Source organism: Squalius cephalus (assembly GCF_949319135.1).
Source record: "Squalius cephalus genome assembly, chromosome: 14".
NCBI lineage: Eukaryota > Metazoa > Chordata > Actinopteri > Cypriniformes > Leuciscidae > Squalius > Squalius cephalus.
Window position 1 is genome coordinate 21,621,217 of NC_137135.1, and position 13,193 is coordinate 21,634,409.

Sequence of the window (13,193 nt, forward strand, 5' to 3'; positions counted from 1 at the left end):
TTTTGTCAACTGAAATTTCTTGGAAAGATATTTTTCCAGTGTTTCATGACCAGAACAATCCAAAAACACATTAAATAACAGTACAGCCCATTGAAGAGATGCATGTCCCTCACAGCCTTTACAGGTTCATTCCATGACATTTCATGTCAAAGATGGCGCTGCTGTGAATAAGGTCTATTGGAAAGCACGTAACAGTAAGTTAATAATGAGACTTTACCGACCCCTGGTGTAGACACGACGCATGCGTTTTGTTTTTCCTCTGTTCTTGAAAAGTATAAAAAGCCGTTGTGTGTATATTCATCACACTTCTGTATATATATATATATAAAAACAGCGACAATATTTTAAATGCCTAAAAAAACAGAAGTGTGATTCACCAAACTAACGAGTGATTTAAACTTCGATTTCATGTAGTCTGGTCTGCACCATGCTACTTTTATTTTTGCACAAAACACGTGACCAATCCATATGTTCTACCAAGAGACAGACAGATGATTTTCTGCCAACACATAAAAGTCAACGAACAAAATATGTGGTAAGCGATAAGCCTATTTATGTTGCTAATATCCTAAAGGCAATTAAATGTTTAGATGGGTTTTATTATTGGCATTTAGCGTTTGTTTTTTTTGTTTGTTTTTTTGCTACGACCCTTTTTAATTCACAACCAATTCACACAATAGTTCACAACCCATCAGTTTAGAACATAAGTAATCTTATTTACTTATTTACATTTACATAAACTCTTATTTGATTCACTCACTCAGAAAAAAAGGTACAAAGTACTGTCACTGAAACCTCAGTGGCAGCTTTTGTACCTTCTTTTTTAGAGTGCACGCAGAAAAAACGATTCAGAAAAGCTGAACAGCTGACAACGTACTACCAGTCATTTTGTCAAATAATATGCTCATTATTGCTTTCCCAAGTGCAGGCCACGGCTAGGACTGACTGTAGGAACTGAAGACATAGACCACATGTCTAGCGCCACCACAAATGAAATGCAACATCATGATCTAGCCTACATGATTTCTGTTTCTTTTGGCAGTCACAATGTTTGGCAGGTGACTTTGCTGATACACAATTAGCATCTTGTGTCATCTGAGCCTCAGCAAAACATAATTTGCCATAGGACATGTGCCATTCACCAACACACACATTTGTTTTTTTCTACTAGGGTATTATAGACTTGTGTTCTTTGGTTATTTTTATACTATTTTTTTAGTTATTCAGACATTAATCCATTTTCCTCATCTTCCCCACAATTTAGATCATTTCAGGTTTCACTATCATTTGGTCACCACATGTAGACAAAACTCAACACACACACACACACACACACACACACACACACACACACACACACACACAAAAAAAAAACCTCATTGTGTCAATGAACCTCAGATTGGTTGAGACTGTTTGTTAGATTGTTGTATACATCCGCAAAGAAAATGGAGAAGGTCCAAATGGGTTGTTTTGCTTTTCGTTTTTATGACGTATTATGATGATGTAGGCTACCCATGATCTAATAACCTTTTATTATGTAAATATCTAATTTGAAATAACCTAGTTTTCAATATTTTAGATGCCACGGTCCCCCTAAAATGTTCATCCTTGTGCAAGGGATCCCTATCCTAAAATTTAAAAGGCAGCTATGTATTTTCACGTATAAAGACCCAATATGTTTGTTTTTTTTAATTATAAATGTGTACAAAATGTATTAAAAATGTATGTTATAAAAAAAAACTATATTGAAACTTTTATATTATAAATGTGTAAAAAAAAAATGAAAAAGTTGTATATTGTTATATTGAAAATAAAATATTATACATTGTGAAAAATGTATATTATTATTTGGAAAATATTTTTGTTATGTTACATAATTTTTTTCTACTCACTATAGTACTTTACTGTAATTACATTTCTTTCTTTAAATGTATTTATTTATCTTAATAATTTATTTATTTTAATCTTATTTCATTTAATTTAAAAATGTCCACGTATTATTTAGAAAAAAATATTTAATTTCTATTACATTAGATTATTACTTTTTTCTACTTTCTATAGAACTATTTAAATTATTTTATAATAGTAATTTATGTGCTTATGTATAATGTTATTATTATTATTTTTTGGATAGTTTTACTCTAAATTTTTCCAAGGCCTCCTTACAATTCCCCAACTGCCATCTGGGGGTCCCCTGTCCCAAGTTTGAAAACCCCTGAGATAGCCTATTATTTGCTCTAGCTTATATCATCTCGATGGTCAAATAAGGGGACATTGATGTTTGTGTCCTGCCCTCTTTTCTGTCCAGTGGCTGTTGGGACAAACCCAAATGGAAGAGTGTCCACCCAGTGACGAATGGCCAGCTATGAGGCAAGAGCAAGCAGCAAAGTTTAGTATCACATTGTCTCATGGTATAATACCTTTTACACAATCTTGGGTACTTTGCAGGTTTTTCCTGCAGTATATTCTGCTTTTACTGTTGGTTTTGTTCTCACACCTCAAAATGTCTCGCATCCTCACATTAATCAAACATTCAGAGTCTCTCTTCTACTGAACTGCTTAAGCCAGGGGTTTACAACCATGTTATCAGTTAGAGCTGTTTGAAGGTATAAAATAATCTGAAGGGATACTTTTTTGCAAATACCTGAAGAATATCTACGTATTTGAGGTCTAGACCACATGAGATGGATTTTACTACCTTAGCTCTGCTTTATTCTTGTGTGATGGATTCATAGTTTGATCTGTGTCTTGATGAGCCTCAAACATATCCACATCATATGCATGATGTGGATTTTTCTGACCTGACCAATACTGTCAAGTACCACTTCATTCTCTTGTGAGTGTTCCTTGGGATTTATCTGCTGTCATCACTCTTGAAGGCTCTTGAAAGGTCTTTGCATAAGTTAGTGAGGGGATGAATATAGTATGGCAGAGAGAAACAATAACAGTCACACCATGAGTATTTTTTAAATGAGCATATTCAAAATTACATGAATACCTCACATGTACCTGATTGCTAGAGTAATGCAGTACCTGGTTATGTGATGCATGCAAACATCAAAATGTATTAGTTTACAAATCATGTACTATAGTAAAAGTGTTTTGAGATCATAACAAAGTATTATTAATAGACAATATGTCCCTGTAATAACAATTTGTGTGAAAAGGAATTAAAATGGTTGGTTTTAGTACGTCTAGTGGTAATTTCAACTGGAAACTGCAGTAAATTCAATTTGTAGGTAGATAAACGTTTCTTCAATGAGCCTGTTGGTTAAAAACCCACAAAATCCACCCACAAACAGTATGTCATGCATTGTATATGGTGTTGTAATTCCAGTACATTTTAAACCATGAGTAACAACCATCCTGGTACCTGGTAAAAACCACCTGGCTCACAGTTTCATGCCATTTTGTATTTTTCTTATTTCTGAACTTTCCCGTGGGATAGCAAAGGGCCAATTGTTTGCATAATTTTAGCAGATGTAGTAAGCAAATCAGATATTGTTCATCACTTTATCAATAAACTGGGTGACACATTTGACTTTTTGACAGTCAGTTTCTCTGGTTTTAATGGCGAGAGAGTCTATTGTACCGCTTCTGAGAATAAAGCACTTTTATTATAGCTTTGATACACTTGTGATCAGAATCTGGGTGAGGGTTTGCTTTTCATTAGGATCTTTTCTGAGCCACCCTGATTTACCGCCTTTGACTCTGCTATGATAAGCCTACAGTTATTGATCCATCTGTCATCCATGGCACCAGACAGATGGTAAAGCACCACCTTTCCCAGAGCCTTTACCCTCCTCTTATTGAAGAGAGAGCTCCCTTGCATGGTAATGAAGTTTCTGACTAGAATGTGCAGACTATATCCTAAACTACTCGTGGATTTACTGTTACCCTTTGCTGTACAGTTAACAGTCCTGAACCATCTCTTTAAATGTTAAATCATCTATTTAGTTCTCTTTAATTTAAAACATTGAACTCTTTTCAAGTCATTTCAACATTTTTACTGATCTTTTCAGGATTTAAATTGCAACATAAAAAGGCTGCAAATTGCTTTTGTTAAATGTCCCATCTGGATTTAACTTGTAAATAAATGTGCTGTTTGGTCTTTCTGTGATTGTGCCCAGAACTGTTAAAGTCGTAGTAGTGAAGTTGTGAAGTAGACTGAAGTAGTGACAGGTCTTTTGACATCCGAGTCCAGTAAAATGGATTACTGAAAAGAAAAAAGAAACAAATATAAGGCAGAGACTTGGTTCTATCCATTGGTTCTTGATTGGATGGAGGAAGATCTGAATGTGAGCTTGTAATCAATTGTAGGAAAGGGTCTGTGTTTAAGTGGACTGAATGATGGGAGTAGTCTGGCGTAGAGGTATGTCACTAGAGAAAAGTCTGTTATTTCAATGGAAGTTGTAATCAAAAATGATTCAAAATTACAAGGTCAAAAAAAAAAAAAAAAAAAAAAAAAGGCAATCAATAATAACATGCCTTTACAAAATAGGTAGGGTGAATTTCCATTTCATGCTAACTTTAAAACCTATTTCTTCTTATTAAGCTAGTACAGGAAATACAGCACTTTTTGTCCTTATTTGTGTATACATTTTCAGCACTTCGGCTGTTATACTTCCAGGCTGACATTTGACATCTTTTACATTGCTCTTGTAACTCTTTGTGTGTAGAGCAAGCGGGTGACTGATAAAATGTTTTTTTTTGTTGTTGTTTTTTTTACAGGCTTCCTGTTTCAGTTTGCTTTCTGGTTGTGGCTGCGGTTATCACGTCGTGTCCCTGATGGATGATGTATCGGGATAGCAGGACCTTTAAGGTTAGAAAGATTTCAAAAGCAGGTTCTGTGCTTTTCCCTGATCTTTCTCTTCCCCTGTTTCTCCCTAATGAATAAAAACCTATACCAAAATGTATTTAAAATACATTTATTTCATACTAAGTATAATACAAATCCATTAATATATTTACTGATATATCGCTTGAGACATACTGATATAAATATTATAATTAAACTATATATTTATTATTATTTATTATTTATTTATAATTATTTGAAGGACTTCTTTATTGCACAATGCACATTTCTTAATAGTAAGCCTAAAATGTATTTTAATATCACTTTAAGGATTTAAATGCAAGATTTTTAAAGTGTACCTAAAGTATCCTTGAAATAGTTCTATTTTAGCACAATCAAATATACTTAAATGAACAGTTCACTTAAAAATGAAAATTCTGTTATCATTTACTTACCCTCAAGTTGTTTGAAACCTGTATGAATTTCTTTCTTCTGCTGAACTCAAAAGAATATATTTTGAAGAATGTCGGTAACCAAACAGTTGACGGACCCCATTGACTTCCATATTTTTTCCCCTACTTTTCCTACATTCATTTTGCATATGGTAATAGAAGTACAGTAGAATGCAGATCTGAATTCAGCTGCTGACTGTAGAAGTAAGAAGGCCAGGTCTTTACACAGAACTGGTACACTACTGCCCTCTTCTGGCTGTAATGTAGAAAATCCACAAGGGGCCTTTATGTTTTAAGTTAAAACATTCATGAGAGATGATTGTACAAGAATAAAAAAAAAAAAAAAAAAATGCAAAGACACTATTTCCACTGTAAATCTACATTAACATTTTTACATAAAATCTATTAACTAATGCCAAAAGTGTCAAATGTAAAGGAGTTTCATAAAGGACAGTGTAACAGGACACTGTTGTCATCTGCTGAAGGTGACCAGAGAACTTCCCTTTCAGCGGTAAATGTGGGAAGTGAACTCACTCTCCCTCGTCTCTTCTCTCTGCTTTGTATATGTGTGAAAGCACAGTTTCACTAAATAAACTATTGTGGCAGAAACTTTCAAAGGTTTAAAGGGTTTCAGGGTCAAGGGAAGTTATGTCAGCAACTCATAAAATAATGTATCGAACTATATATAGTAGGCCATAAATATCGGGAGACAAGGGTAGTTGTCACACGGGGAAGTTGTATTACAATTGTTTCATAATTGTGTAATTGTATTGACTGAGGTTACATTGTGACAATTTACCCCATATAGGGCCCTGCTAATGAACTGAATCTTTTTCTTTGGGCAGAGATGTTGGAAATGTAGAAATAGCTTTTGTGTACCCAAAACTATCTTTTACAGAAATTAACTTTCAAAAATAAAATTTTCACTGGCTCTATACCTTAAATAGATACAGTACACATATATTATTAAACAAACTGCTACAATATCATTCTCAACAAATACTTCATTATTTCTTCTATTTTACTATTGATACTTACTACTGCTATTGTTATTCACCTTTATTACATCAGACAATAGTCAGAATAAACAGAAGACACTTTTTTATATCTCAAGTACAATATACTCATATGGTTCATCTGGTGGCATCTTCCACAAATTGAGTGTCATTGTCTTGTTCAAAGTGTTTTTTTTTTTTTGTTGTTGTTTTTTTGGGCATCCATGCACAACCTGGTTAACTTCTGAAACTCTCTTAAATTCAGGCACTGTTGATGATTTCATTTCATTTCATTTAATGGTCTTTTATTAAATCACAATTAGGCTACTATTTGTTTAAACAACAATCCACATACTCTTATCTGAATCTTATATATTTACTACTCTCTCTGCAGACACATTGGACATAGTTGTCATTGGCTAGTACATTTTTTTTCCCCTGCCAGACATAATGTTTCTAAATAATATTAACTTACAATTCAGTGAACTGATTTGTTTAAATCGAAACAAAATTAAGTCCTAGCCAATGGGATTGCTACTTGCGCATTAGTTCCACCCACTACTGAAGCATCCAGCTGGCAGTGGTGTCTACTTGTCGGCAGGAAACTGAAGTTGTGAGTCTTTTCTTCCCTATTGTTTTCTCCAAAGAAAAAATGTAGGGCGGGACTTGATTTTGTCTATCAGTCGATTAGATCGTTGTCATTTGCTTTTGCTGTGATCTCATGACAGGTTGTCCCACCCTTGCGCCAGTAAACACGTCACAGAATAGATGTCGCTGCAAGGAGGAGGAAAGTTATTTTGACTAAAGTTTTCGAGGGCACATTAATTAAAATAATAATTATGTGCATGGATAAATAATTTATAATAAATACTGCAAAATTCCATAAAAAATACGAATGGACAATTTTGAGCATGGTGACTTTAAAGACTTCATTTTATGCGAAGGGATACTTCACAGATTTTCCAGTTTTGTATCAGTAGAAACCCGGTAGTATTTTCGAATGACCATGCTTCCCTCCCTCATGTCCCCCTGAGATGAGAGATTTCTGTATTGTGTGTCTGGAAAAAAAACTCAGATGGCGCAAAAATAGTCATTTTGCATCATCGGAGGCTTTTTTGGCCAGTGGCGAGAGACTACAGCCAGTAGTAGGAGCTAGTTCCGCATGTTTTCAACCCGCCCATAGGGGGTGGGATCTCACGATAAAACAGTGTCTTTTCAGTTTCGAGTCAACTAGTAGCCTAGTTGTATAATTTCTTCTCATACTGCCCTCTGTAACCGGTAGGCGTGGCTTGGGAGTGGCCTCGTAGGGCAGCGAAGCAAGTGCATTCTGGGAGTTGTTGTCTTTCATCCACATGAGCCAAAAATACTTTTTCTCAGTCTAGAAGGCACCAGCTTCTAAAATAATTTCTACTACATAAATGACCCAATTTAAATACACATTCATCTTTCCAGTGGTGAAATATCCCTTTAAATATTTCAGCAGCACTTGTAGCTGTAAAATCTGTACCTCATCCTTACTGATGTCAAACTGGTGAACAGTTTGAACTCTTGAGGTTAAAAATGAATTCGAAGTGGAATTTGAAAGCCTGATTTTTTTTTTGAGGTGATGGTTTTGCTACACTGTAAAAAGTGATTAGTTGACTTAACTTAAAAAAATTGAGGAAACCCATTGCCTTAAAATGATTAAGTGAATAAACTTATGTAGTAACGTGGAATTGTCAAGTTCACTTAACTTATTTTTTTCAATTAAGCATTACATTTATTTACTTAATAATTTTAAGGCAACGGGTTTACAATTTTGTTTTTTAAGTGAGTGAACTGAACACTTTTTACAGTATACCATCCACGTCCAGCATCTCAAACACAGAGCAGGAATGGCAATGAATGAAGGTCTTTTTCGCATGATGCTATGAACACAGACACAATTCAGCACATGTGACATTGATCACAGCATAGCTTTTCTTGAATCTCATAAACCAATATCAATGATAAAGACAAAGGGAATTTGGCCATAAATGGGGGTTTTCCTGGTGGGGAAGTGGCTTTTTGCTCAGATATTGTAGGTCCTGTATTGTGGTAAGTGTGGAGGGGCTGTTTTTGATGTGCTCATGTTTTGTAAGAGAATGTCTCACTTCACTACTGAGCATAATGAAGACCATTAGATAAAACTCTTCAAAATCAATTTCTCTATCTGCATCCCAATCCAGCATGTTGAAGGTCAGCATCATGTGTTTCTTCCCCATTGTAGTCACATGCTTCATGAAAAGGTAGAATTGAATGTCTAAGGAAGGGAAAAGAAAAGCACAACGGTTATTCGAAACATTGAAATTCCACCATATATCCGCTTATTATAGATTCATAAAAATTACATAAAAAGATTCATAGAAATTACAGATTCATGAAATCCCTAGTGAAAACTAAATATACTAAATTATATTTGAAATACATTTATTTATGCTAAGTATACTACAAATACATTTACATATTACGTACTTAATATAAATACAATGCAATTTTACTTTTGATACACTAAATTGATATACTTAAAGTCTGCATTATCATGACTTATTATGTCACTTATTGTCATTTATTTTTTCACTGATTATCTTATTTTCATATGGTTTGTCTTGTCTGCTAAATTGGAACAACTAGTTTTGTACTTAATGTGCTTACTGTAAGTTATCCAGAAATAGTACTGAGGTCCAACTAAAGATAGGTACACTTTAAATATCTTGCATTTAAAGACTGATGTCATACAGTGATCATACTATCCTTACTAATAGTGATATAAAAACACATTTTAGGCTTAATGTAAGGCTCAGTGTAAGAAATGTGCATTTTGCAATAAAGAAGTACTCAAATCAAATCTAATTATAATTTATATATCAGACAAGTCTCAAGCGATATGTCAGTAAGCTAATGGATTTGTTGTACCTAGTATAAAATAAATGTATTTTAAATACATTTTTGTATAGGTTTTTTTTCACTAGGGTTGTCCTCTTGTTAAAGATGAAATATGCATTAACAAGTAATTATTCTTACCGTTCAGTGTTTTTTTTTCTTTCTCATGACTATCCAGAAGGCAGAAATAATCATACATTTTTTAGTGTTTCTCAGTTAGAGAATGCAATAAAATTTGTTTAAATTCAAATGATGGATAAAAAAAAAAAAAATCCTTCTTTTAACTTAATTTTTCTCTTTGGGTTGAAATAACATCACCCTTCATTTAATACTTTTTACCATGGTAATTATGTTTTAGAATTCCATATAGAATGGCTGGGTCTGAAATCACAGGACTTGCCTCGCTGTCCTATCAATGGACTTTGTGCTGGGAAACTGATTTTGGTTTGATGATCTACAACAAAATAGACCTTATATTTATTTACTACAATAATTTCTCACTATAATGACATCAAAAGTGGAAAAATTTGGTTAAAACATACATTTACACACAACCTGACCACCAACTGCAACTTTCAGACACATATTTATTTACACATTTTCCAGCTTTCGGACACGGCCACTGAGCTGAGAGTTCTTTGTTTTATTTTCTTTTTTAAATGTAATCTAGGCATCTTACAGAACACTTTTCATGTATCATGCTAAATAGTGTAATCAGTGTTTCATGTGTAATTTCTAATCAGAACCCTTAATGCACAAATCACTAAATGACATAATCTGAGTGAAAAAGGGAATTTTTGAATTGGAAAAAACAGCAGAGCTGGGTATAGGGATAAGCAAATCAAACACAGTAATGCAACCAGGTAAATCATCATCTGGCTTTCAGATGAGAACTTGTGGCAAAAAATCCCAAGGTGTTTTAAAACAAATATTTGACTAAATTTCTTTCCCACCCTTTATGCTCAGTAGTCCACACTGGAAACTAATTAGCAATTTCATGTCCTATCTTTTCCTGCCAAATATAATACAGTCCAATAAAAGCGCAATACTATCCCGAACAGGCTTCATTATTGTATATAAATAGACCATTATTAGAGAAGAGATAGGACTAGATGAGGAAGTCCGAGGAAAGCTCAGGTTCTGGAGTTGCTCATTCTATGGTTGGTTCCTCTATAACCTGCACTGGACTTTTCCTGGCCAGGGAAATTCTGCCCTCCTGACACGTTACTTATAAGCTTGCACACCAAAACACAACAAAGCAAAGCGAGGTCAGTCTTGTTGTGGAGGTTAATCTTGTTGGATTTTTGAGTGATCAAAGGTAAGTCTCTTTTATAATCTCATTAAAAGTACCACTTAATTATTTTATTGAAATACTGTTAATACTAAATATTATTTAATATTAAAATGTATAAAATATTTGTTCAGTTATTTATGGTAGCCCAAGAGTTCATCACGAGCAATAGTTTTGCTTCACAGACAAAGATTTTATATTTAAACTGACAATTTTATAAATTAATAACAATAGCAGAAGTAGGATTAACCAATTTAACATGCATAACAAACAATAGGCCAAATATTCTATTACAAAGTGACAAGGCAAATGACCATAGAGTAAACCTTTTCTTTTTCTACCAACAGATGATTTTTCTCTTGCTAGGTACATTGATGTTTCTCCAGTCTTCTACTGTAGGATCCATCAAAACAACTGAGAGTTACTGGACACTTAAACCGAATGGTTTGTATCTATGAATCATATCTGAAGAATTTTTTTCATTGTGTATAGTTTCTCCAAGACATTTACTTGACCCTGAAATACTCCTACTTGAGCTCTGCTTATAATCTGGATTTTAATTGTATTTGGGCTTGTTTTTATATAGTCGCACCTCTAATTTTTATTTTCCAATTGTCTGTCATCAGTGCTTGTGGTGAATGTAGATTCTGGTAAAGATGTAAATATGGTACAAGTGCCACTTATCTGTGGAGAAGCCTACGAAGGGCAAAATGTTACATGGACCAAAAACAAAGATGAAAATCTGGAGGCTCAAGGAAACAGGATCCTGGTCACAGTGGAGGGGTGGAAGGGGGCCAATTACTCCTGTTTCAACAAGGATGGCTCCTACCTAAACCACACACTGGTGCTGGCTCAGTGGACCTTCAAGAAGATTATCAAGAACACTCCTGAGAAAGGTAGACCTATCATTTACATTTTGTAGCACTGTCATAATACTAAAATGGTTTCAAACCTTCCAGAAAATGTCTGATTATTATCAATGTTGAAAATAGTTGTGCTGCTTGCTATTTTTGTCGAAACCATGATAAAAACAATTCAGGATTCTCTGATGAATAGTCCAAAAGAATAGCAATCTTTTAACATTTTAAATGGCTTTACTGTTACTTTTGATCAATTTAATGAGTCTTTGCTTTACATATAATTATTCATTTAAAACACTTGATTGCAAACGATTTATATGTTTATAATGTGTATTTATTTTATTTATTTAATTACCAAACAAGGTTACATCCATTGTTCAACAAATAACTATGGAGGTTCCTTCCAATGTTCCTGGACATGGGATAAGAACAGGCAGGGCCATGTTGCTCATATCAAAGCCTCACGGTAAGTTTCCCAAACTTGCTCTGCCATCTGCAATGATGTGAGGAATGTGGAGACATTTTGTGATTCTGATCCAGGCTTCACGGGGGAAGCAACATCAGCTGCAGTCTGGATTCAGAAGGACAGAGTATCACATGCTTAGATCAAGACTACTGTGCTTATTCAGAGGAGGTGGACCGCATCAACCTGACCATATACTTCAGAAGTAGCTTTGTTGTAGAAACCTACAACAAAAAGTTCTACATCATGGATATCGGTGAGCGCTTAAAAATTGATAAGATGGGGCTTAGAATTTTAAAGTAATATGCCGCTCATCTGAATATGAAACAATGTTGCTGATATCTTTTTCTCCACTTTTAAGTGAGGCCTGATGTGGTGGCTATTAGCAGGATCAATAAAACATCTGTCGAAGTTGGCTATCCGCACTCCTGGAACACACCATCTTCCTACTTCCCTCTCATCTTCCAAGTGAAAGAGATTCGCTGTCGGAAAGGCAAAAAATGTGACTGCTCCAAACCGAACTTGCCAAAGGTATTGTTAACTTATTTAACATATAATAATTACTGGTTAAAAGTTTGGAATAATTACGATTTCTAATGTCTCTTATGCTCACCATTCATTTGATCAAAAATAGAGTAAAAACAGAAATATTGAAATATTATTACAATTGAAAAAAATACCTGTTTTAATTGTTTTTTTTTAAATGGAATTTAAAATATGAGAATATTTTTTCTCACTATATAAATGTGTGTGTGTGTGTTATGTATATATATCATTAAAACTATTATTATTATATGTATTAATATTTGTTCTCATTGTGCTTAGACTTACCTCACACAAAGCCACCAGGTGCCAGTGAAAAAAGGGATGGCGGTATGTGTGAGAGCAAAGGATGAATTCTGTAATTCCTCTTGGAGTGAATGGAGCCTGTACAAGTACGTGTATATAGCAGGAGATTAATTTGCTTTATCCCTAAAATAATATCCTTATTGTTTTTGTTTTTCTGCACACACTGTAATACAAACTTTCTCTGTTTATTTTTTAGATTCAGAAACAAAAAAAACAAGAAGCACTGGAACCAAGAACCAAAGTTAATGATGCTATAATGTATTATGTATAATTAAATACAGCTTTATATTTTTAAATCTTTTTAACCATTATGAACAATGATTGACTCTTATTAGACTTACTTTGGTCATATACTGTATAATTAAATACAAACACATTGTATGTGTTCTTTTAATAGTTTATCTATTGTATAATAGAATGAATAACACTATCATGCCCTTAAATGAATTATTTATAACTGTAATATTGCGTTACATGTATTTATTATGATTGCAATGTTTCTGATGTCTTTACATGATTATATCAGACATAAAACATCAATATGCTCTTAATTCAGTTTGTGTTGCATGTTTAAATTCAAAAAC

The 13,193-nt window shown here is 33.8% G+C and overlaps 2 protein-coding genes across 5 annotated transcripts in view; both read left to right on the forward strand.

The window, feature by feature from the left end:
• Window positions 1–458: 458 nt before the first annotated feature.
• rnf145a (ring finger protein 145a) overlaps window positions 459–13,193 on the forward strand; it is a 39,458-nt gene continuing 26,723 nt past the window's right edge. For 2 of the 4 annotated variants that reach the window (XM_079892611.1, XM_079892614.1), the window contains exons 1-2: window positions 459–535; window positions 2,309–2,411. The gene's annotated coding sequence lies outside the window, so the exon portion shown is untranslated. The remainder of the gene's footprint in view (window positions 536–2,308; window positions 2,412–13,193) is intronic. The other 2 variants (XM_079892612.1, XM_079892613.1) reach the window with 2 other exon arrangements.
• Window positions 11,102–12,720, forward strand: il12ba (interleukin 12Ba; the record flags this gene model as incomplete). Its single annotated transcript, XM_079893024.1, has 5 exons — window positions 11,102–11,333; window positions 11,661–11,763; window positions 11,838–12,016; window positions 12,122–12,291; window positions 12,586–12,720. 5 exons carry the CDS (start codon window positions 11,102–11,104, stop codon window positions 12,718–12,720), a joined length of 819 nt encoding a protein of 272 aa, XP_079749150.1.